The sequence below is a fragment of the Coturnix japonica genome, chromosome 6, assembly GCF_001577835.2.
Source record: "Coturnix japonica isolate 7356 chromosome 6, Coturnix japonica 2.1, whole genome shotgun sequence".
NCBI classification, from domain to species: domain Eukaryota; kingdom Metazoa; phylum Chordata; class Aves; order Galliformes; family Phasianidae; genus Coturnix; species Coturnix japonica.
The window spans coordinates 22162961-22189771 of NC_029521.1; the positions used below are offsets into that span (position 1 = coordinate 22162961).

The 26811-nt window shown below is 39.1% G+C and overlaps 1 protein-coding gene across 3 annotated transcripts in view; it reads right to left on the minus strand.

Moving 5' to 3' along the window:
* SORCS1 (sortilin related VPS10 domain containing receptor 1) overlaps positions 1-26811 on the minus strand; it is a 258259-nt gene that overhangs the window by 56816 nt on the left and 174632 nt on the right. For all 3 annotated transcript variants that reach the window (XM_032445519.1, XM_015867126.2, XM_015867125.2), the window contains exons 6-10: positions 20573-20637; positions 11536-11654; positions 9443-9532; positions 4541-4720; positions 262-408 (exon numbers count right to left, since the gene is read on the minus strand). In XM_032445519.1, the coding sequence (XP_032301410.1) occupies positions 262-408; positions 4541-4720; positions 9443-9532; positions 11536-11654; positions 20573-20637 (601 nt within the window). The remainder of the gene's footprint in view (positions 1-261; positions 409-4540; positions 4721-9442; positions 9533-11535; positions 11655-20572; positions 20638-26811) is intronic.

A 26811-nucleotide genomic window follows, 5' to 3' on the forward strand; every position in this document is an offset into this window, starting at 1 on the left:
AGAGGAGACAATCAGTTGTGCAGAAGGAGGCTGATTTGCAATGGTTCGCTTTGTTCCAGAAATTAAATTAAACTAAATTAAATTACAATGCCAACTCTTGCTACACCATCTGGCTGACCAAGCCTGATGTACCACACTTTTAAAACGCAGTGTTCCTTCTATGAGTTACACTGCATGGGGAGAGAAGTCCTCCCTTGTGTTACCTGGCAGAGAAATATTGTTCTGGGTTGTTAGTACCCCTCAAATCCCCCAGGTACTTACCAGGAGACAGTGAACAGGGTTTCCTTTCAGATCAGTGTCCGGAGCCTGCAACAAATTCCAGTCTCTCCCTTTATTGTAGGTGATGAAAGTTTTCACTTGGTTGTCAATCTTCTTGTTAGCCAAGAACATTCCCTTTATCCCTGCTACCTAGGAAAAATTGACATGGCTGAAAAATAGATCAAGCCCATACAGGTTCTCTGTACGTGACTTTCCTGACTTGTTAAACCCAACAGCAATCTTGTGGCTGCGTGAGTGTGGTAGATGTTGTGGCAAGAAATGCCAAGTGAAGGGCCGAGGACATGGTAAGTTCATTATATGTGAAGAAGTGCAAGTGGATGAAAAAGCTTATATTTCAGAAGCAGTGTAAGAATATGGTGAGATGTCAATAGAGTTAACTGTAAAGTGACAACCGTCCAACTGAGTAGACATCCTTTCCCCTGAAAGCTGAAATACAGACAGGGCATTATTTCTCTCTTGCACGCAGTAGTAGGAAATAGCAGCAATTTTGACCTTGCAGAGAAAATGACAACACACAGACATGTTTGCTGTTTAGTGCTTCTGTTCTCACACAGTCTGCTTAGGATATTTTATCTAAGGATCTCAGCGTACTCTATGATTATCAGTGTTTCAACAGGGTAACTTGGGGTAGGTAGTACCTTTTACCCCAGCTTTGTTTGGAAGAAACTGAAGCACCTGTGACTCAAGAAAGGCCTCCCAGAATGCTAACTATAGAACTTGTAATGAGATCCTCGTCTTTTTATTCTCCCCAGCATTTTATCCAACAGCTTTACCCCATCGGTCTGCAGGAAGATTTTGCAAAGATGCTACGCTGACAGATTCAAATTGGAATTGAGCCGAGGGTGCCTTAGTAGAGAAAAAAAAAAGTCAACCTCAAACCACAAGTCACACTGCAGAATGTTCCCATCTTCTTAGCACACTGAAAATCAATAGCCCAATAGTTACTGCTGCTTGCGAATGAATTTGTTAGACTGTCATTCTGTAATCTGAGCACTACAATGAGAAGTAAAGGGAAATCAGGAGAAGGTGAGGGGAAGCTGAGAAACTTTTTGCTTTTCATCAAATCTGTTCAATCATACACTCCATCTTTTCTTCTGCAAAAAAACAGTGCACAGAATCATCAATCAAGCCCTTTTGCTGACAGAGTTTATTACATAAACAGCATCATGTGGCAAATGGTTACTCAGCAATTTCAAAATTTGTTCCAGCTCAACTGATTTAATTATATGGGTATATTTGGACGCTACTACTCCCAGTCAATAGGACCTTATTGCACTTCCAGTCACATGCCATGGGACTACTACTGCACAGTATATTGGTACAGTACATTGGTGTACTTATTCATTCTGAATAGTACTTTCTTCCCTGAGAAATGACACTGAATCACTTAAAAACTTAGCTATGATTTGCTTTAATGAGAAACAACCTTTAAATTAAGTAATTTAGTTATTTATTGTTGATTTAAGTGTATAAAAGATAATATTTTTTCATGTCTGATCTGGATTGTTTTGATGTACAAAGTATTAAAGTTTTCTTTTTTTGTGGTAGAAAGGCACCCCGATGAGAGGTTTTCATTCCTCTACCAGTGAAACTGTATGAATATTAGGGGCTGGAAAAATAACATTTTTCTGGCTTTCCTACCAGAGGTCAGTGCCTATAGCTCTATTTGTACTTTTCTTTGTTGTTGTTCTAAAATAGCTGTATTTTGGAGTCCCTGTGAAATGCTGGCTATAAATGATTAAAAAGCATTTTATATATCAGGTGATAAATGTGTTCTGAAAGCCTATGAATTTTTCTTCTTATGATTCTATTCCTAGGCTGAAACTCAAAACGCTTTTCAGAGAAAGCAAAGTGTAAGTTATGCTGTCAACCTGGCACAACCTTTAAAAAACAACTGCACACAGTGCTCATGTTTGTGTGCTTTCTGTGGGAAGAGATGCACCTGATGCGTACACATATCCATGACACACACATGTTACCTGTCCATGCAGTCATAATATAGAGCTATACAAATAAGGGCATGAACAGCAGTGTTCAGAAAAATAAGCACTGCATCTGCCTTCCCAGGCTTTGTAGGCAATCCTTCCACCCTCACAAGTGCTGTATGTAGATATAAATGCTGCCTACACTTGTAGTGAAAGTTTCGAACAAGATACTCAGAACGCATCCTTCACTCCCCATCACCCACTTCATACTTCAAACATACAGTTCTTGATTTAAATACGTCCTGCTAAAAAAAAAATTAAGTCCTGAATATGAATGCATGCCATAGCTATAAAGGTACACCCCGTCATATCCAGAGCAACTCTCTCCGCTAACGACTGCCATTCTGTCTTCACACACTGGTCAAATACAATAGTTCGCCTTCAGTTGTCCTTTACTTGGAACCCACCCTGAATCATGCCAAATAGGCCAACAACTATTACTACCAGGAAAGCTCCAGGGAGCATTCCTCCAGGAGAAAAGAAAGGAGAACATGATGAGGCGCAAGGGAAGAACTTCTATTTTCTCAAGTCCAATGTAATTTCCAAGTGAGCAGAACTGAAAAGATGTAGAACCACAATTAGGAATCTGCATTCAGAAACACTTTCACCACAGTGCAACCAGATGAACTTATTCTTTTATACCTGGTAAATACAAGCATGCAGACACATACACATTTAACAGGCATTGTTCCGGCATCTTCTCAAGTAATCTTGCTTTTCCAAATATACTGCTGTCATAAAAGAAGGACTCATTTTGCAGTTTCTTTACTTCCTTTTAATTTATCTATGCATTTATTTTTTTTTTCTTTTCTGATCTTCATCTCCGTTTATGCTTCGAGCACTCATCATTTGCAATAACTCTGCTGGGAGAATCATGCTGGATGGTTTTCTGTTCCCTTCCAGCTAGAATATCAAATTGAAAGGAAGTTTTCTGCCAGGTTTAGTGTCAGTCAATATTCTTTCTATCTAGATAATCAGCAGATATGATGCTACAAGTCTGATTTTATCAGTTTCAATCCAGGTTACCGCGCAATGTCAGTCTAATAAAACAAAACAAAGGCTTTTCTCCCTCCACTAGGATGTAGGACACTTTTAAATAATGCAGTGAAACCACTTCTGGAACTGACATTAATAAGAGGTAACAGCCTTTCCATGCACTGCCAGCACTGCAGAGAGATTAAGAGTAAAAAACTCCAAATGACTGGGAAATGACAGTGCCCATCCTCCTACAACTCATCTGAATTTATGTTCAACACTTGGGCTCTGTCTTGACAATTCAAGGTGGTTTCCAAGTAAAGGACAGCTGAAGGCAAACTATTCAGTAGAGCTAGTATTCAGTGATGGGAAATACAGGGAGAATTTCCATTTTAAAGGAACTCAGAACTAGTTCATGGCTTTTGTTTTAAATGGTCATAAAAACCTCCGGAAGAGATCTGGAAAGAGAAGCAAGCCCCAAAATTAGAAACTGAGCATTGAATTTCTACTCAGCTGTATCCAGAAGTAAGACTACTGTCTTACTTACAGAACTGTACTAAGAGAAGTATAAGGGCGTATTACAAGCCCTGTTCTCAGGACCAGTTGTCACAGAAGACAGTGTAAATAAGCCTTTTCATAGGTGAGCTTAGACAGGATTTACTTATTAGAATCAGGATAAAGGAAACATCAACATAAAAAAGGAGAGTATTTGTGCTCATGGGATAGCTCAAGAGCGACTATCTAAAGTCCCATCCTCAGAATAGATCAAGCAACAGAAGGCAACATAGACAGCTGAAAACTAGTCTCTACTTCCTTCTAACACGAGAGCTTAGGCCTTCAGAAACACAATGAAAATGGCAGAATTACAGAATGATGATAATCAGAGAGCTGGGAACCTTCTGAACCAAAGGCTGGAACAGTGTGGATCGGAGGCTTGATTCATTTGTGTCAGCAGGATTTTGGCTGAGAAAGCTTCTTGTAGGAATGTAATGAACTGTTCTGTTCCTTCTTCCAATGCATATCTTTCTACATTGACATGAGGTTTTCGTCACCTGAGAACCTAGTGGAGAGTACAGTAGTTACTCTCTTCATACTACTAGGCTGAGACTAGTTTCAACACTTGTGCAGCCTGGCTAGAACCTCCTCTGCTTGCACTGAGATCCTTGATTAAAAGAAGGATAAAAATGTGTTTAGCTTTGCCTCTGCTATTTACATGCATTCAATGAGACTGAAGCGTAAAGACACAATAGAATTGGATGTCACATGTAGGTAAGAAGGAAAGATTTAGAGTCATGACATACCTCATAGAGGTCAATCATCACATTCCCATCCAGCCCTTGACTACTCTTGACGTTTTCCAATGCCAGGGTGAAGTACACCCCTCGGGTGTCAGAGATATACAGATTGTATGTGTCGTTCTGGTTCCACTCTTGAACAGCTGCAAACACCTGACTCTCATCTGTGCTGATAACATGCATATCCTGAGGAAAGAAAACAAATGCATGTTACAAGAGGGAGCTCTGCTCTGTCATTTCCAAGGGCACCACGTTACCTGTGGAGGAGCGAAGGATATATTTTAGCCTGGAGTTTAATTGAAAACTGCAGACAACATTTCTGTAAGCGGAGCATTCCATCCAGGAATATTTTACAGCAGCACTCTACTGCCAGTTTTCAAAGCAGTTAATTAACTGATGAGGTGTTAATTGAACATTCACTTTGCAACAGAGTGTTATACAGCAGCACTTTGTTTCCTCTACTAAAATTTTAATGAGCGTGGGGGAGGGGAGATGATTTTTATTGTGAGTTTTATTTACTTATTTTGTGTTTGAGCAGTACTACTTGTGACTGTAGAATCACAGATGAAAATAACACTTCATTTTTTATTTATTTTATTTTTTGAAATTTAAAAGAAAATGAAAAGAGAAAAAGAAGAAACATGAGGAACATCTGCCTCTTGCCTTCTAGCTCTCACAAACCAAGTATGCCTGGGAACTGATGGAGGATCTAATTGGCAGCCAGTGTTGCTGTGGTTTGTTATTACTAATGACTGCGTCACCTATGAGTCAAGGCCCTGGACCACCGTGATAAACTGATAAACACCCCTCCAGGAATATGACAGAGGGATAACCCTAATTCTCACTAGATGTAAGGAGCAGAACTGTAGTTAGATCACACATGTTTTGAGCAATGTTTTATTTTTCTTTATTTGCTCTGTGTTACAGTAGGCAGGAAGCAATGAAATGAGTGCATAATTAAAAATAAAAATCTCTTAAACCTGAACCTCTCTTTCAATGCCTGGAGAAATTATTCAGTGAAAAAAGCCACTGAGAGGAAGATAGTTGTAATGAAATTCCAAAGCTCTATCTGCCTGGTACAGGAGGTCTGAGTTCCTCGTGCCTTACAAATCCATGAAGACAGGACCAGAAATGCAGATTTCTTAGCACTAGGTGATTCCCTGAAGATTCAGCTCTATGCTTCGGGCAGTTATCCCTAAGTTATTTTGCATCCATGGATCTCAGCCAGAACTTTTGACGTATATGCAAAACTGGGGCTCTTATCAGAAAATATATTCTTTGGAAGTTGATGCTACTACTTCCTCTGTTAATATAACAGTCTCTGATAAATTTCTTGCTGATTTGTAGGGGGGAAGTAATAATTACATATGGAGCCTTATGGTATAAAGATGAAAAAATAATAGAGGTAAGAGATCTGACATATAAATTTCAAAGCAGATTCATTATAAAGTTAAGATTCAAAAAAGTTGGTTGTTGACTCAGATCGAGATCTGTGCAGATGAATGTTCAACTGGTTTACCTGCTTCTTTGTACTGAAGAAAGATGTATCCCAGAATATGGGCTAGCTTTGTGGAGGAACAGATTGGGTTAAATTCTGAGGCAACTGGAAATGTAATATAATGGCTTTGATTAATTGTGGTTGTGAACAGATATTCTCTCTGAGCTCCAGAGAAGTAACTGCCACAGCTGTTTGTCAGACATTACTCATTTCACACTATCATCCTAGTCAATCTGCTGGTAGAGCCACATGAGTAGATGATCACAAAGTGCTTCAGGCAGTTTCAGATGGCACAGCTGTAGTATTCAGAGTTAAACTTCTGAATATGCACTCTTACTCATGGACAATCTCTCTACTTTAAGGTAAAAAGATACTCTGATCAAGGTCAGGGAAAATTAAGGGCAATTTCACATACATTTGAAAATGCATTAATTCACTCACTATATTCTTCCTGAGTTTTATCAGAACATGTTACAATATGAAAGTCTAAGATCACAGTGAGGCTCAAAGAATTTAAGCCTAGAGAAGCAGAGACTGAGAAAGAAATGCCATAATATATGTAGAATATATAAAAAGAAAAAGTGTTCCAACTGATTACTTTTGTGGATCGGTCAAATTTACTTCTTAACATGGCCTTGTCCAGTAGACTCCGGTACAATGTAATGGCTTGACTAAAGGGATTCAGTACATGGAAATCCAACACGTCTTTCAATAACATTAGGGATTTGTTAGTTTTCATATTGGTAAAAATGAACAATTTTCAGCAAACAGGAACAGTTTTATTATCTGTCCTTTTTGACTTTCCAAAGACAAAGTAAGGGCATGATTTCGTGCGTGCATTTGATAAGGTGTCTACTCAAATGACTAAAGGCCAAGGCTCTTTGAATCACTGAATATGCTCCAGTTGCCCTTTTTTTGCACTTGGTCAGGGAACCTTTCTTCCTGGCAATTTAATTAGCAGGGATGTGCAGGATATGAAATGCCTGTTTTATCCTGTCAGTTATTTCATTTGTCAGTTCTTTTTAAGGTCTGTATTTCAAGACTTGTTTGAGGTTTTGCGATTTGGTACCACAAACACCTATTTAGCCCTGCATCGGATTAAAGACAAGGCTTTTTTAAAGAAATATCCTGTATTCAGTGATGTCTGCCCAGTGATTAGTCTAAAAGTGAGTGAATTTGAGCACTGTTTCTACACATTCAAGGTGATTATCGTAACAATACAGTCTATGACAGAGACCAACTTCACCGCAGAAATAAACAGATTTCAATTAATAGCATTCACAGGGTTAACACAGCCCTATGCACAAGTTAGATATATGCTTGTACTGGAAGGATTTTCAGGTTCATTCAGGCTTCTTACAGAACTCTTTACCAGAATAAAAATTCCAACAGCAAGAAAATTATAGATTTGATTTGCTATAGGTCATTCCTGCATCAACAACAGTATCAGCTGCCAAAGCTGCCTGCCATCACATCCCTCCAGATTAAGAGCAACATGCAGAGACAAAAAGCTTGACATTTCTATCTTCAATTCCAGTAGCGACTTAGTACTGTTTACCATACTTGGCCCCACTTTCTTAGCTGAAGGAGATAAAAGAGAATTTAGGCACAAAAGAAGCTGTTTGTTTCAATGCCTTTGAATAATACAGTGCTTTGTGCATTTTTAATAAAAGCAGCTATCTTGCTTTGATACCAAACTACCAGACAACCACAGATCCACTGCAGCTCCCTCCAAGCCAAACAGGGCTTTTCAGTCTTTGAAGACATTCCCAGTTTCTGAAAAAGCATCTTATCTCCTTAAATATCTGCTTTTTTCCTTGGGTCAAATAGCATGAACATATTGCTCCTATTCCTATTCTCTGAGAACACGTGGGAATTTAATCACAGTATATTTTCCTTGGTTCTCCAGACTCTCATCGAGTTGGACAGTTGGAGAAATAAGTGCATGAAAACAACAGACAACCAGCTCAAAGTAAGCAATCTTGCCACAGACAGTCTGGATCAACTGTAAATTATTTTAATTTGGGTATTACAGCATCCATCCAAAAATTCAATTCATTTGCTAAGGACTACTTCATATTGCACCTGTTTAAACTGTAAGTAAATTGAAAGAGTAATTCCTTCCCACCTACACATGAAGTTTCAAACTGTGCCTTAGAGTAGTATCTTAAAACATGCCTGAAGAGTTTGAGGCAGTCAGAGTTTCAGGTCTCACAAAAGATCCAACGTTTGTCAGGGACCTCAGAAATAAATATACTGGGAACTCAACCCACAAGTAATTTTCTTTGGCAGAAACAACTTACTGAAGTCACATTTCCTAGTCAGTTCTCCTGTGTCACAGCCAAAAAGAGATCACAGTTTCTGGTAGGGTCACCAAAATCCTAAGAGCTTGGATTTTCAGGTGATTCAACAGCAGAATATATACACTGAGAACATGGGTCTGAGTTGCTGTCTGGTTATATGATGAAAGTCACCCATTCAATCCACTCTCAACTGGTCTGTCTGAGGAATCAAAGGCAGCCAGCTGTGACAGCAGCCAAATGATCCCCTTGAATATTTCCATTTACAAATAGTGAACAAGCTGACTGCATTTTCTTTTTGCCCTTTTTGCATTCCCAAAAATTAACCAGGGATTTCCACCTTTCTTCAGATGCTACATGTTACACAGCATTCGCCAGATCATTTGATACCTCTGAACTTAAGATCTCAATTAAGACAGCCTATAAAAAGCATGAAAAGAGTTTTAAAAAAAGATAAATATTTGTCTCTGTTAAGAAGGTGTCAGGATTCCAGCTGCAAAAAGGCGATTTCTCCAAAATGGAGCCAACATTTTATAATAGTCTTTTTAAAAAATCCAGCTTCAGAAGGCAGCAATAGCCTTTCAAGCTCTAGTGCTAATTCACCATTGTTCTTAATTAGGGAGGATATGGAGCAGACACACAAAGCCATCCCTTTTCTTGATTCCCATTAAAATCTGCTAATGAGGCAAAACAAAAAAAAAACCACCAACAACAAAAAAAAAAACCAAAAAAAAAAAAAAAAAGACTCACATATCACAGGGGATTTTACATCCCTCTGCCTGTCCCCTAGAAAAGGAAAGGAGGAAGGGGAAGAAGAGAAAGGGGGGAAGGAAAGAAAGGGGGGAAAATGAATAAGGGAGGAAAATGAGGAATTCCTCCAAAATTTATTCAACTAACCATAAAGAAATTATAATTGACATAGGCTGTGGTAATCTGTCTGTATTTCATGCTGATGTTCTTAACTAGGCAAAGTGGTGAACTTGAGTTTTTCTTGCTTGCAAATGTTCTCTTAATCAATGATGCTTTCACTCACTGCATGTCAACTTGTTGTTACTTGTATTGTTTTCAATTATTTCTGAACAAATGGGCATTCCAGCAACAACAACTTACCTTGGGCAAGGAGTACTTCGGCAGCTTTATCGGTGTAAAAGCATTCCTCCTATAAGAAACATAATAATGTGGTCTTCCACCTGATGTCAGCTATGAGAAAAGCAGAAAAGTTACCTTCAGCATTATTTGAAATGTTTTTTAATTAATGGTGAAAACATTGAGCAAAACCTCCTAAGGCAAACAACTCAGCATTCATGGCAGTGGTTAAAAACTGCAGTCATGTTATGGGTGCTGAATAACCACTGAATCTACCAGGATCAGCTGAAAAAGAGAGTAAAGGAAATGACATTTTCTGCAAAGAGAAGCAAGGGCTGAAAGTCTGGGGAAGGTGAAGTCTTGGCTTCACTTGGGCCATTATGTTTCCTGCTGATACCTGCTCTCCTCTCACCGCAAAACAACCTGTTCTGTGTTATTTACACAGCTGCCATGTGAGTTATTGGTTGGAGCAGCTGATTGGCAGACGTGATGCTTGATTTCCAATTCTGTCCTCACATTTAAGTGCCCTTAACTACATTAAAGCAGCATGTGTGGTTTCATTTTCCTCCCCTATTATTGAAGGGTTAAAAAAAAACAGCTGACAATGTTAGTTACTGAAGCCTAATCAATGTTTGTAAAGCACTTTGAAATCCATGCATGAATGATACTGAAGAACAAATATTCCAAGGGACTCTCCATGCAGAACTCTGCTTTAATTGCCTGCTACCTAGGCTTATCAAGATGGTTTTTTTAAAGTGTTTTAAAGTGCACTGCAGTAGTTAAAAATGGAAGGCACACAGAGGCTAAGATCATATCAGATTAAGTAAAAACAAGAACTATAACCACTTGAAGAATTCTATTTTACTTTTACAAGTTAAATGTGAATTCACCAACAATTAGGATCAAAAAGGGATTGTTTCCAGGAATTAAAATATTTTTTTATTTTGCATCTGTGTCAACCATTACTGACTGGCCAATACTATCTCTCTGACCTGTTAACACTGGCTGTCAGAATTCAGATGTTTTCCCCAGCATCGACTTCAGATGGTGCAGAAGAATTAACTTCTGTTTAGAGTCAATCAGGTCAAAACAGAGAAGACACAAAAAGAGCAAAAACCAAGGAGTCAGTGATGAAGCAACGAATGAATTCAGATTGGAAGAGAAACTTCCAAGCTCCTGTGTCAGTCATGTCACATACACATACAGCCATTCTGAAATTGGAGAGCAAGTCTGAACAGTGATGCATGCCCCTGTTTTCCTTACCTCATAAACATTTTATTTACGCCTCAGACACATAAAGGCACAAAAGCTATTCTGGAACGTATGTTCCAGATTTATTTGTGGATGATTTAGATGGCTGTTTATGACTGAGTTCATTAACTGAAGGTAATTAGCAATCAACTCATTCAATTTAAAATATCAATCCTCTCTCTTCCCTCCACCCCCGAGTATGACAGAATATTAACAGCCTGGAAAACCAGTTAAGTCCTAATGATTTCCAGTTCACCTCCATGCTCTTTTCAATTCTGTTGTTATTTCTTGTCCTTTTCCTCTGTTATTAAATGGACCCTGGCAGCAGACTAATGATATGTACAGTAGTTCTGATCTGTTCTCCAGCTCTCACCTGCAAAACAGCTTGGCTAACTACGTCTCATCTTCAGCCTTTTCTGTATAATCACAACTGAAGCATAACAATAAAGTCTGATTACTCCTTCTGTGGTTCTTCCCCTGACTCCTTCTTCTTTCTGCTTCCCTCTTGTGCTTTGGTCTACTGCCCTTGCAATAGAAGATGACTGACATGTCACTTCAAGCTGGGGGGTGAGAACACTAATCCGAGAGTGCTGATGAGACTGCAGGAGTGGCATGGAGGATTACTCCAGTATCTACGGTAGATGCCTCAGGCAGGAACTCTAAGACCTTACACTGACAAGATACCAGAGATAGAAGAAACTCTATTAGCATTGTAATGAATTGCTACAATCCACCCAGTGCCCTTGTTATGGATCTAGTTTTGTCTGATTATTTGGGGGTTAATGCATATGCGCGCGTATGCAAAGGGAGGTAAGAGAAAATAACAAGATAGAAAATAATGGAATAAAAAAGAGATTGCTCTGCACCTGAACAAAGACATAGTCGTCCTGGACAATCAGGGAGTTATGGTCAATGTAGCCTGGAAAAGGTTTGTTTTGTGCTGCTTCACTGCAGTTCTGCATCTTACAGGTGATGTACTGGGCATCTGAAATGAAAGGAATAAAACCAAGACGTGAAATCATAAGCACAGTTTCCTCCTATTGTCAAAAAAGTACATGTTAAGGTTGCATTGTTTGCTTCCCGGTCACACGTGGCATAAAGCAACACCATCCATTCAACACAACACTTCTCCCCTACACCCCTGGTAAAACCACCTTTCATTGCTCTCCTTTAAGCTCCTTCCTTCCCCTGGATCAGACTCCTGTTATTTCTTTCATCCACCCTAAATCAGACATTAGAGTTACGTGGTCTTTGTACCACGAAGAGCCCAGCCTCATACAGGTCCAAAGAAGGACAATAAGGCTGAAGAACATGCTCTGTGAGGAACAACTGAAGGAACTGGGGATGTTTAGTCTAGGGAAGAGAAGGCTGAGTGGAGACTTTATCACTCTCTTCTAATACCTGTAAGGTGATTGCAGTGAGAGCAGGGTTGGTCTCTTCTCCCAGATGACAGGTGACAGGATGAGGGGAAATGGCCTCAAGTAACACCAGGGGAGATTTAAGTTGGATTTCAGGAAAAACTTCTTTATAGAAATTGAACACTGGAATATGCTCCCCAGGGGGGTGGTTGAGTCACCATCCCTGAATGTGTTTAAAAATCACCTGGATGAGGTGCTCAGGGACATGATTTAACAGTGAGCTATTAAGAAGTAGGGTACTATGGTCAGGTTGATGTTGGACTTCATGATCCTGAAGGTCTTTTCTATGATTCTGTGTTTCACCATTCCATCTTTGTGGTTCTGTGCAGAGGGTACACCAGAGGTAGTATTTGAAGGTGGCCCAACATAGCACTTGCAATTTAGGTCTGACACAAACCTGGTGAAGGATGTATCGTTCAGCACTGTTACTTGCTCTCTTCAGTTTATTTGAATGCTACTCAGGTTTAAGCTTAAACTAAGGGACTAATCAAGTGAGCGAACAACATGGTGTGGCATTTACTATAGGGCATGGCAGCTTCTCCAGTCATGTCTGAGCTTATTTAGAACATGGCCAAGGCCCGGTGTATACACAAGTACAAGCACACTTTCAGACCTGCCTCATACTGTCACCACTGACTGAAAAGCCTTTTCCTGGCACAACTCTGCACTTCCTACAGACCATAAACTCTGCAGAATAGTGCAAAATACCACCCAGTTCAGGGATTTTACCTATATTTCTGTTAACACTATAGGTAAATGCACTCTGGCACATCTAGACAATCACTCCACGCCACTCTCTTGAAACTGGAGGTCTGAGCAGTTGTTTGTTTGAAAGTAAATGGATTAAATGCAGCCATCTCATCCACGATTACTATGTGGGACTTCCTCATCTCCTGTTCTGGTGCACTGCAGGGTGTTCATCTCATAATCCATCACCTGAAGGAATTTTAATTTCTTCATGGTGGTAATTTATCCCAAAATAAAGAACCGTATTCTCTGATACCAATTTAGGCCCTTTCAGATCAATTAAGAAGTCGCACTTTGTTTAAGGACAGAACCGATTTACAGGAAGAAGGATTTTGGCATTTTAGCATTAGCATTGAAATGATAGAAACACTGCATGGCATTTAATCTTGGAACTACTTCTAATCTTTTTCCTTGTTGAAGCAGCACAGCCCCTTGTTTGATATAATTACAGCCCTCTGATCAGACAAGCAGCACTTTCAATGGTAAAAGAAATTGCTGGATTTTTACTATCTCATATTTAATCTTGTTTTTTAATTAAAATCTATCATTTGACATTTTTTTCCCTTGTTTCTAAGGGCTGTTGACTTCTGCTCGAAATAGAAATGCAGGGTAACGAACCTTCAGCAAAGTCTGATGAGGGATGATTTTATCCCATTTGCAGAGTTCTTGGAATATATAAAGTGCTGAGTATTATTAGTCACTGCAGTTTATAACATTTTATGCTTTTGCAGCTCACTGCAAAACATTAATTAATATAGCCCAGACTGCATTATCTAAGTGCACTTCCCTTTGCAAGGACATGTTTTTTCCACATTAGCCACAAGAGGGCAGGGAGACACGTAAGTGTCAGTCTGCTCATTGCAGCAAAACAGCAAAGTTCCCGTTTCAAAAGTACTGGGTCTTCTGTCCCCCCGCTGCAAGCCAGAACGGGACTGATGGGGCTTACTCACTACCCTACAGTGCTGTGCTGTGCAACACATTCCCTACAAGTCAGAAGACAGAGCGGGCATCTCAGAACAGACTGAAACACAACCAATTCCCACTTCTCCTGTTAACTGAATCCATTTTATCACAAAGGACAGCCCTTCACAGCTGATCCCACATTCTCTCTATTATAAGACCAGACTTCTGTTTCTCACCTTGTTTCTATTTTTTGTAATCCACCACCACTGTTTTCTTCTACAGTCACGCTACCTCTCTCAAAGACACTAAAAGCAATGTCATCTTGCATCCTATGCCAATGGGTTACCTGTCCTGAGAGCACATGGAGGTAACAAAATGTGTGCTGCTGGGTGAGGCCATCAAAGCAGATTTTTTACCACAGATTTTAAAGAGCAGGACAGGCTAACATCTGTTAAAGGTGACTGAAGCTTTTTCAATCCTGTATTAATGGAGGAACTGGGACTGTGTCTATTTCTGCTGGGATCACCTGAGCCCATGCAGCAGCAATTGTCCCATTGATAAAGATTTACTAAGGCAATTCCTGTGAACTTTTACAGTGCAATTCTCCATGGCTTCACTTCTAAAATGCCAGTAATAACTACTAAAGGGCAGAGCTCTGAAATTGCTTAAGCTAATCTCCCAGACAGACAAACCATGAGATGTGCACACCAAGAATATCCCCCTCTGCTACAGGGAAGCAGAAAGAAAGGTTTCTTGCAGTGTTTGGATCCCTCATTTTTCCTAAGGGAAATTTTGTTTTGCTCACATTAACTGAAGGATTTTGTTTCGACGTCTGATTCTCATGGACATTTTATGTGATTCCATTGGCAGAGCTTTGTAATTTAGCATTAATTAATGTCAATTAATGTATTCAGTTGCTAAGCTGTGGAATTAATTTCATTAGTTTTCTCACGCAGATGTTTTCCCTGCCATAGGTAATTAGGACATTATGCTTTTCATTTCCAGAACCCTCACCTCCAACAACAGCTGCTGTTTTTAATATACAACAACAGAGCCACACTGTGCCTGAAGAGAAGACTATAACAAGTCCTAGCTCTTATCCTCCCCCAGCACTCTGATTTAGACAGTTTTAGACACTTAGAGTAGGATTCTTCTCTTGAAATGGCAGCTATTTCAAAAGAGGATGCAAAGAAACACAGTACACAAGAATGGAGGAGACGTCCTGTAAGGAAAACCTCTGACAAAATTAATCTGTGTCAGTGGTGAAAGATGCTAACGTGCAGTGGGAACTGAGAGCCAGAGGGCCCCTGTGCCATGAGTCGTTTCAGTCTTTTCTGTTTAGCTCAAGCTCCACACTAATATGTTCTCAAGGGAAATACATTCCAGAAACACGTTCTTGGCTTAGCTGGCGGAGATGGAAGGTTGTTGGTGGCTACTGGAGGTTGGCAAGCTTCTACAAGAAGAGTAACAAATTCCTCCATGAAGCAGAGCAAGTATTTCTTCAGGACACTTTGTTTGAGAGTGTTATTTTGGTTGACAGCTCAAGCCTTACCACTCACCTCGTTCCAATCTAAGCCTGCATGGCTGTTTTTGAGAAACTCTGATCACTAGGATAGTCAGAGAGAGAATTCACTGTACTACAGCAAACACATTCCTCCTGCTTTTTGTATTCTTTTCTACTTAACTGAGGAGTGTGTGCTATTTTCTACGAACAAATTCACTAATGAAAGATCAGTTTACGTGAAGAGCATCCATGCAATAGATGACTTGTTTGTCTTCCAGACTTACTATGGACTACCCCTTATTCATTACTGAGCAACTTAAACATTATTGATAGCTTCCGCTTTTGAAGGTTGACTGATATAGGATAAGAACATGGTGGTAACATATCTCACTGAAGATCCAGGCCTGTAAACCATCTCCAGCAGTGACTAATAAGAGAAACCTTGTAAAGGTTATAAGAATTGCTCCAAGTACCTTGGCATTTAAGGCACACCTTCAGCATCCACAACTTCCAGTAGGAATAAAATCCACTATTTAACTCTTCTCTCATACTGTAATGTTCCCACCCCCTTTTGCTGATGAAACACACAGAATAACTACTCTTTATCTATTCCCATCTGGTCTGAATGTTGATTTGTTAAACACTTGTAATATGGGGATACATTCACAACTCTCAAGGACTCAGTAACTGTAAACCAATTATCAATAATGAAGATCAATGAAATGGTCCAATCCATTTACTAACTAACTCACAAATCTGTTTTTATCCTACTACTCCGCCTTTTCTTCATTGCAAGTCACAGTCAAGAGTCTTTCTTTGAATGGCTAAGTATATCATTCGTCATTTCTATCATGAGGATACTATTAGAGAAACTAACACACTTCATTCTCCAAGGCAAATCCTTATCATCAGCTGTGGTGGGAAAAATAAAATTATTGCAGGTTTAACAGGTTTTTATTAACAGGTTTAGGGGACTGAGAATTAATTCACCACCTCAGCTCTATTAGAAAAGGCCTGTCAAACTAGGTTGCCAACTTTTTTTGTCCACAGCAGCCCTATTTTGCTCCTCCTTGCAATGTGCTGTGAAAATGTAAATTGAAGTCCTAGCACAGTTTTGTGATTCAGATACCACTGGCAAGATGCTCAGTCACTGCTGATCAGCAAGCAGAACGTGCCAGCTGACCCTGGCTGAGGTCTTAGTCTTGCCCGCACTCACAGTGGTGCCTAAATTAGCTTTTCTTAAGAAAAGATGCTATGTAGATCAAAAAGCAAAGGAAAACTAACTTCTTAAACATCAGAAGCTCTCTACAATTTTTGCCAGAACATTAGGGACACACGCTATATAAAACATAAAATTGAAAACTTCATGTTCGTAATAATTTGAAATTCATCTATATAAGCAAATATGAGTCTTATAAGTTAACACATGGTTTTTTTGACCTGCATCTATGGAAAATCTTACACATCCTCTGAACCAGCTTTGCCTTTCTCTGGAGGGAGCCAATGAGCACACAGTTAATCTCCAAATGCCTTGTAGAAATCCATCTTTCAAATTCTCACCAACAGTTTGAATTCGTTGATAGAGCTCACCCAGAAAAAATTACATTCTCATGTCAATTAGCCCAAATCAGGCCTTACGGAGATAATTCTCCCTAAATCAAAACACATAAAACCATGAATTAATGGTATTTCTGTGCTGTTCTTCAAAAACAAACAAGCAAATGGACAAATAAAAAGCGTAGAATCTGTATGCCATTAAGATTATACACCACCTGAAAGCATTCAAATTGCATTTGAGTAAACATGGATTTAACTTCCACCAGTCACTCTTGCTGCTGACTATGGCAGTGAATACAACAAAGAGAAGCTTATCATGCAGTTAAGAACTGCGGGGGATTAAATGTCTTACTGGGGTGGTGACCAGAAACCAGGAGGAAAAAAAAAATCACAATTCCTGCTGACTTTGACAGCATGGTCTGATCCTGTTCCAAAATCAAAGCAGAACAGCAGGGACACCCAAGCATACAAATGGAAATGTGAGATAAGGTTCATTGGAACTCCTTCCAACTGAAAAAAAAAAATAATAATAATCAGATTTTCCTACTGCACTTTCAAGCCCAGCTTGACTAGGATTGGACCTGAAGCCTTCAAAAAATAAACAGAATCATCCCTTCTTGCCTCAGACATCTGATGAGATAAAAATTTCTCTGGTGCATTCCAAGATTTATACAACAGGTTTAAAAACACAAATGGCAATAACTAGCCCCACTAATCTGCCTCCATCAATACAACTAAATCATCCAGTCTGTACTCAGTTTATTTAGTAAAACCTGTAGCCTAGCTTGATGAGATAATGTGTTCAGATGAGACCACATTTTTCTGGATCATAAGAAGAAAATAAAGGAGAATGTGAGTGCAGGTACAACACTGCTAGCCAGACCCTCATCAAGTGTAAATCAACGTGCCACTAAAGTTACACTGATTTATGCTTGCTAAGAGACTCCTATTTTGGCTCTTGTAAACCTTTTACATTATGTATATAAATACAACAAATAAAATGCACAGACAAGTTGTAATCAGAGAGCAGAGTTACAGAGCTATTGATATTCTAGAAGGGAAAGCCCAATACTAAGGTTAGAGTGTATACTGATATACGCTCAGACAACCCTCTCACAAGTAGATTGGCTAACACCATACTCTGCTGACATTTTCTCACCTACAGCTGTAGCTGTACTACTCAGCTTCTGCTGGAAAATATGCCAGCATGAGAATGAGACTGTGTTCCTATTTGAACTGAAGTAAACAAGTTTTTGTTCAGCCCTTATATTTCTACTTCAGAGTCTTTTATTTTATTGTATGTATTATGTGGCTGTTTCCACATCACCTCCTTTCTTTCTTACTCCCTTCCCTGCCTTGTTTTGGCAAGTTTACCTTCACAAATTTAATACCTTTCTTGAAATTTTACATTTGGTTTACTTTCAAAAGAGATCTCTAAACAAAGTATAAATAAGTAAATGCAGGAGCATAAAATAAATAAGCAAAAAATATTTTCCATCTATCCTGATCTTAAAAAATGTAACCTTTTCACTTCTGCACACTTTGTCCCATTACCCCATCAGCAGAAATACACCAGCTTTATTCCAGAGAGAGGTTTGCTCATCAGTTGGAGTTTGACAATTACTTTGCTCAGGAGAGGGGGACTGATTTAGTACTATAAGGCTCTAGTATACAAGAAAGGTGAATACATGAAATCTGTCACAGTAACTAGAGTAATTGACCATATTCATACTCTCTCAGCCTGCTTCAAAGTCCCATGACCTGGAATTCTAACAAATATATTCTGGCAAAAAAATGCAGTAATATGTACCAAGGTTACTGCTTCAAGCTGCCTACTGTAGGCCTTTGCCAGTGACCTGTGCTTCCTAGAAGAACTGACAAAACAGAGCATGCACTTACTGAATATCAAACATCTTATACTTCTGATGAGCTGGGAACCTCCTGACTCATGAGCAGAAATTCCAGCCCACTGTCTGGTTTGCAAGGGAGGTCACCAATGGCTGACAGCTGGAAGCCATGGCTAGATTTATATTAGTATATATATTTGTATATAAATTTATATTTGTTGACTAAATAGAGAGATTTTAAGCTGTCCTGCCTCCCAACTACATCAAAATAAGTGCACCCAATCAGTCACTCAAGCTCAACTGAAGAGCAGTAACTTCAGTAATGCTCCTGACTCCTGAACAAGGACAGTTTCATCTACCTAAGCTTTAGTTTCCACCCTAAGATCTGTACTAACCATACTAACTTGTTAAGCACCCAAGGAATCTCTTCGTGGAATTGTGCTATACCTGTGCGAAATGTTCTTACTGGAGAACTCAAATAACACTATTCGTAGTGTGGCACCTACTCTGCACAGTGTGAGGCAAATATCCCTCAAAAGCAACACCAGAACATAGCACCTTAAACCCTGATTATAGCAGTTTGTCTCAGTGACCTCAAATTCCCAAAGCCTTTGTAACAGTAATTTTTATTTTCTGCTGAATTAGATGCTGTCCTATTAGAATGTTTCATTCTCATTTAGCTTGTCATGAGAAATGGAAAGTTTCATGTCCCCGGCCTTGCCACTGTGTTCAGGTAAGTGAAGCTGAGAGGAGAAATAATAACCAGAGAACACAAATGATAAAAAATAGAGATAATAAATTCTTCCACTTTTACTAATCTTGCATATCCCAAAATGGAAAGAACTTTAAAACTTTATGATTTCTATCACAACTGTTTCTTTTCAAAATTCATCTTCCAAAAAATTCTCTTTCATGCTGAATTTCAATGAGTTTAAGAAAAAAAAAACCAAAAACTGATTACTTACAGTTACTTTTTCAGACAGTTTCTAAGTTTCCAATAAGAAATATACATTTTAAGTAACACCACTGAGTTTGAGGGTATAATTCAGGGGAGAATTTGAGCCTCTTTTAAAGGAATTAACTGACTGCAACATTAATACTAACATATTGGAAATGGCACAAACCTGTTTGTTACGTTGAAGTAAAACTGCTACTACAGAGGAAACAATATGAAATGACAATGACAGGGTTCATGGCAGCCAGGCTTTTAGTGTTATGCCTGAGGCAGTCCAGTGCTATGGAAAAGAAATCCATGGAGGAAGGTCTGCAAAGGCAGGGGAGCTGAAAGAAAAAGCTTGAGGAAGAATGGGTGAGAGGAGGAAAGGACAGCAGGTGGACTGAGGTGCCTGAGAGAATTCATAGCCAATTAGAAGAATCTGGCATTGCAGGTAAAGGTAGTTGCTAGAATGGAGAAAAACACTTTGAGAAGTAAAGCAAAGAGGGAGAACAGCTGATGAAAGTGAAGGACAATGACAAGTAGTAACAGTGAATAATACATTTAGGTTGGTAAAAGGCTTCTAATGCAAGAGATATGAGGTGTTTTCAAAGGTAGTACCTAAGGCAGAGTATCCCTGGTCAATTGAAATGGTTCAGTAAAGCTATGTTCAAGGAGATACTACAATGATTATTGTGTGACACAACAAGTAGATAGCCTCTGTGACACAAAAATCTCTCTTTTATAAACAAAAATCACATAGGAAAAGAAAGAATTCTATTTCAATTTTTATCACATATTCCTCCTTACTACATTCTCACCTCTTTTCACAGGTTCTTAATCCCAACTTTTTATCACGCTGGAAAGACTTCCCCTTGTGACAGACATGCCTTAGACAAGCAAACCACTAAAAGCTCGGATCTCCATCATGGTGTATTTACAAGCATTTAAGGGCAGCTCAAAATACCAGTCTTTGGAAGATGATGTACTTACGACCATCCACTGTCTTCACCTCCAGATGCACAAGATCTGGCTCTCTACCAGACACCATCATAGACCTGCAAGAGGCAGATTGATTCAAATATGTTAAAACAAATACCTTGGGTGATGCCTGAGACATTCATTTTACATTATTCAGTTTAGCTGGATCCGAACTCACGCTCAGAATTAAAGCTGTTCATTTTGAAACAATTTTGGAGTTTCAACTAAAATAAACTTGAGAATTTGCAAAACATTCAACTTTTCAGTGAATTGATACCATTACACTTATGAGTTCTTTATTTCTGACTCCTTGATTTATTCTGTTCTCCACTTGGAGACTTCTTGCATTGGCATCTGACCTTCTGATGCATCCTCTGGTTTGTTTGGTAGGTTATATTTCATCTCAGGGTGGGTTACCACATACTTGGATTGATGGGATAATAGCTTATGTCTGCATACTAATTATAGCTGTTCCTTTACATTGGACATTTTATGCACACTTGCTTAACTGACACTCTTAATGATCAATATTCACTCATTAATTAAGAATTTTTTTTAAAAAAAAACAACACCATCATTTCATTCTGAGACATTTTATTACTTCTTATCTAATAAAACTAGAGTTCCATTAAAGAAAGAAATGTCAGATTGGCTCATAAAGTGATTTCATTCACTCTGAATTAACAAGCAACAACAAAGACACTGAGCACTGCAAACAAGGAGTTTCTGAACTCAGGCTTTACTTTCTTTACCAAGGATCTTCTTGACCAGCATCACTGACCTTGACAACTTGGAGGCAGATGTACCAATCATACGGTCCAAATAGCTACTACTTTGATGCACAGCCAGAATTTTTGCATTACTGTCTGCAAGTATGTAATAATTCCACCATAAAGAACCCTCAACAGCAAATCTGAACATCAGTCTTGCTTCTGATCTTGTCCTTATCAGCCAAGGGATCATCCTAGAATAAGGCCAAGGGTTAAACAGCCAGTTCCATGTTAGCTGCTTGACCTCCAAGCTAATAGATGCATGAGAGAAGAGAAAGATTTGTCTCCATTGATAGACAAATTAGATGCTGTTCAGTTCAAAGCCTCATTATTTTACAGGAAATCAAAAGTGAGATTCAAACAGTGATTTAGACCTTAATTCACTTCCCACTGACTGCAATCAGAGGCAGCTCCAGCCCTTAAATCATCATGCACATTAACCAATAACCATTATAAAAATGTTAACAATAACAAGACTATTTGTGTCCTGATTAATCCTTAGCTTCACTGACAAAACATGTAACAATCCTTTATCTAGAGAAGCTTTGGATTTTGTTTTGTTTGGGTACTGGAAAATTCAGAAAAGTCTCTGAGCCAGCATGGATTTCACCGTGTCTTCATTTTCAAAAGCCCTTCAGGCAAGGTCGTCTTCTCCTAAGCATTCAATCTATATTTAAAATCCCTACATCTTGATGACTGACACCAGGTGGGTGGGAAAGCAGAACCTTCCTAAGGTATTTTTCCTTTACCTGCCATCATCAGCAGAATTAGGGTCAAAATGCTAGGACTGCTGTTTACAAATTCAGTTCAGTATGGATAGATGCAGGTGAAAAAGAGCCCTAAAAATGCATAAGGATTATGCTTATAATTTGGCTTATCTCCTTTTTATCCTTGCTGATTTATTAGGCTTTAAACACACCTAGAACTCAGCTATTCAAGATAATGTTCAGCACTCCTCCTCCTGACCCAACATGGCCCCAGTGGTGATGTGAACTCTTCAAAAAGAGAGGATTGTATTTCATGGACTTGAACACTTTGTCTTTTCAGACCCCAAGAAACACCTCTACTGCATCTTTTATGGTGAAGACAGCAAAAAAAAAAAAAAAAAAAAAAGAATGAGATACGTCTCATTGACAGATGGAAAGTGATTGTCATTGCTGCTTCCAGTTCTGAAATGAGCCATAATTTACATCAAACTCTTAAATCTCTTAAATCTCTTAATGGTAGTATATAAATACCTGAACCCACCAAGCCCAGAAAGTTAGAAGGCGACAGCATTAGTGACCTGCATACTACTTCACCTCATGCTAGGACAGCCAGCATTACGATTGCAGAAGCTTCAGCTCCAGGCAGAATTAAGTCATCAATTATCCCAAGGATGGACAGGACAAGGATGGCTAAAATATGACTCAAGATAAACATTATTCTTTTACTCAAGGGCTTCATTTTTTAATTTTGATGTTGCCTAGCTCCCTACAAATCAGAAGTGGAGTGAGAGACTAAGAAGAAAGCTATGGCCCAGGGAAGCTAAGGCAGTTTCTTAAGTCAAACAAGATATGTGGGGTGGAGATAAGAATTATATCAAGGTCTCCTTACCTGTTACTTGTCAGAATACACACTCCACTGCTTTGATATAACTGGCCTAATTTACTTGCAGCAGCATAAGGTCACAGTCTGACCCATGCATGATAACACGGGCCTGACAATGATAACAAAGTATAATCAGCTGCAAAGGATAGCCAAATTACAAATACATATCTTCTCAAGTCAGTGTTAGCTGTACACAGTTGGCACCTGGACACACACTACCCATATCTAGATTCTGCTGAGAGACTGTTCAGAAAATTGTAAATATCACATTTTCTCATGCCATGCTGTCTTATTCCATGGTAGTTCTATGACAGTTCTCTATACATCCCTTCATTCTATCACATAAAATAGCATGTGCTGTGCCCAGTTATACTCTATAGACATCTGAGCTGGTCACAGTCAAACATTTTTGTAGGCACTGAGGAGAAAGATGCTGTTTCGCACCATGGTTCATCCAAACTGTGTTAGGAGTTCATTTCACAAGAAGTCAAACTATCTCCAAATGGATTGTTTCTTACTATTGAGTATAATGTGTCTGGATACCTATACTACAGACATCCACATGATCACATGAGTGTCTGAAAAAAGATAACGTGGCAGACCTGGAACATGTTTATTAACTAAATTTAAAAAACTGAACTGGAGTGTAGAATGGGCTGTAAGTGAAGGGAACAGACAAAAAGTGTCCTTGGTAGTCACCTGGTAGACAACAGACTTCTAAAAGCCTAAGTATCATTAAGTAATGGCATTAAGCCCACAGCATCAGTATGAAACACAATGAACGAACTTAATTTATCATAAGGAAATTCCAGTCCTGATTGATGACTGGATATGAAAGTTCTACCAAAGATCACATGATCAATAATTACAAACTTACACATGGAAAAAGAGACCTACATGCCCTAGATAACTCCAAAGCCTCAAAGCTGGGGTCTATAACTTGAGGTGAGTGCCCATTCCACTTCATTATCTTTCGTCAATACAACTGGGCCAATGTTCATCTCACAAGTTAAAGAAGAAAGAGAAAAGTGCTGTGGATTTAACAGCCTATAAAACAAACACCCTGCAAAGAACGTGGATAGAGGTGAGCAGAACTCTAGGACCAATCAGTTACTCATTTCCTTTCATTTATTTCTCTGAAAATAAATAGCATAGCCTTGCCATGCCCTGTTCTGAGCAACTGCTTTTGTGGCTATGCCGGTAACACTTTGCTCTTTTTCAATTCTGTTCTTTTCTTTCAGCATCCATTCTCAGAGACCTATCAGTTACACATACAGCCACAAACTTTTCTTCTCTTTTCTTTATGTTTTCATTTCATGATAAAATAATGGCATGACCCTTGCTCATTCCTTTAATCCTCCCCAAAACTTCAGAATACCAGGGATATGCTAGCAACACCTTCTGCTGAGCAGTAGCTATTGTATTTTTCCAATTATCCTTTTTAGTGTTTTGCTGGTATAACTGTCTGGATGTTTTGGGGAGGGCAGAAACAGAGAAAAGAAAGAAAAGAGAAAGAGAAAAGATTTAAAAAGCCAAAAGGAACATAAGTTATCCAACTGTTGTTACAGAAGATGCTCATATTATGAAACACATAATACTCCCCCAGTACTATGATGTTGCTTCCTAAAATCCTAAAATTTTAATTCCCTTCAAGCTTGCTAAGTAGCCATCTGCACTTGAGAGCTTCACAGATCAATACCAGTGTCTGCAGCACACTAATTGCCCTGCATGCATATTCTACATCCAACCACAAGAAGCAGCACAAGGAAAAGACCCAGAATCATCTTCTGATTTAGAACGAGACTGAAAATAAAACATCAGTCTGGCAGTACACATGGAAGAGCAAATGCTAGCTGGCACATTTCTGCAGTGACCTACCTCTTGCCATCTCTCTGTCTGACTTCTCACTAAAATCTTAGTTCTGAGACCTGCCAGATCTTCATAATCACAGAAAGTGCCTGAGGAATTTGTGGTACCTCCTTCCCTGGAGATCTTAAAAAACGTGGTCCTGGGCAAACTGCTCTGCGTGGTCAAGCATTACCAGAGAACTGGAACAGAGGGACCCAGCGGTCCCTTCCAACCTAAGCTATTCCACATGAAATACAATAAAGGTCTTTTATCCTGTATTTCCATTTCTTCTAGATTTTTATTCAATTTTGTGGGAAAAAAATAATTATTTATGGGTATTAATGAAAGATGAAGCTTGTAAGGCCACCACACCACTGAGAACTGCAGAAGGGCATCACTGCGAGGATAGCAAAAACTTCCACATAGGACATTTTTAATTTCAAATTACCAGTTTTCACAAAGAAAGAACTCAAAGCACCAGGCTATATAGACTTTCCATCTCATGGGCTTGTGTATCCTGAAAAGCTGCTTCAGATGCCTCTGATATAGGACGCTTGAGGTCAGACAGAGCCATACCGTATCTGAGACTGGCAAAATTTTCATACATTATTCGCATTAAAGACACCCACAGTAGCCAAGATCATTGGTAATTTAAGCTATGCAATTTGAGACTTTTTTAGAGAAGATGCAAAAAAGGAAGAAGAAAGGCCCAGAATGGAAGGCTAGAACAGAAGAACAGAAATTCTATTGCCTTTGCACAGACAGAACCAGTTATAAAAGTGCAAATGTGGTTCATTCTTATGAGGACTGAGATCTTACACAAACTTCTGGTATCTCAGAAGAAATGAAAAAGCACAGAATCAGGACTTCTATGACTATTCCTCACATTCTCTTGAAGGAAAACAAAAAGTATGATTTGTTCATGAAGGAAAGGATGGTAGATAGCTACAAACATTAGCATAGCTCTACTAAAGAGAGCAGAATGAGAGCCATGCAGTTTTGGTCATTTTGAGCTTATCAGCACTGATTAAATGTAAGTTAGAAGAGGCTGCCAAACAGTGCCTGTCAGAAAGTTGATAAATAACATAGAAAACCCAGTTTCATCCCTCAGCCATTAAAAATGCTTATTTGCTTATATGCCCTCTCTTCCCCTCATGACAACTTGCCCTGATCCTCTTTCTGGCTGTTAGAGAACACGCTGTCAGAGATCCTTGTGCCAAAGTTGTCTTAGGAACATAAATATTCTATCAAGCTTTACCCTGTCACAATAGAGCCATAAAGTTGTGCTGTTCAGCACATGATAATGGCTTTGTAATTCAATTATTGGTAGAATTTGCCTTCAGGGATTTGTCTTCCTTTAGCCTCAGCTCTTGTATGAATCCCTAATCGTAAATCTTGTGAGTGCAAAACCAGCTCCCTCACTGCCTCTGGGACACATGCTGTCGCCTTATGTTAAAAAAAATTGACAGCTTATTCCAAATTGTTGAACGGCAGGTTTTTGTTTTTAAGGCCAGAGTGTAAATAGGAGCATCAGATAATGTCTGTACAATCCTTAGTAGCATCAATTTTACTAGTTCTGCTGATGCTCCTATACCACTCTAAATCTTAATTGTCATTCATAAAAATAGTAACGTGCAGTCCTGAACAGGGAGCTTTTTGTCCAGAGGTACTTGACAATCAACCTTTAAGTAACCTTCGCTGCATGCAACTGATTTGATCAAGATCTATGGAAAAGTACAAGATGAGTAGAACAAGTCAGAAAAAGGGGTTGAGGAAAATTTTTGGCCTCAGCTTTACAGATCAACTCCTCTGATTAGTCAAGAGCACAGAGACCTCGCTGATTTGACCAAGATCACACAGTTGTTATGTGGCACAGATAAAAATAGTGCGCAGAGTCCTTCAGGCTCCTTTTTCTTTTGCTACAAAATTCACTCCATGAGGACTTTGCTGATACTCTCTGTTCCTTTTTCACTCCATGAAAAAACCTCTCCAGGGAGTTCAGCAAGGCAGTGAATTCTTGTGGTTTCTTTACTCACTATTATG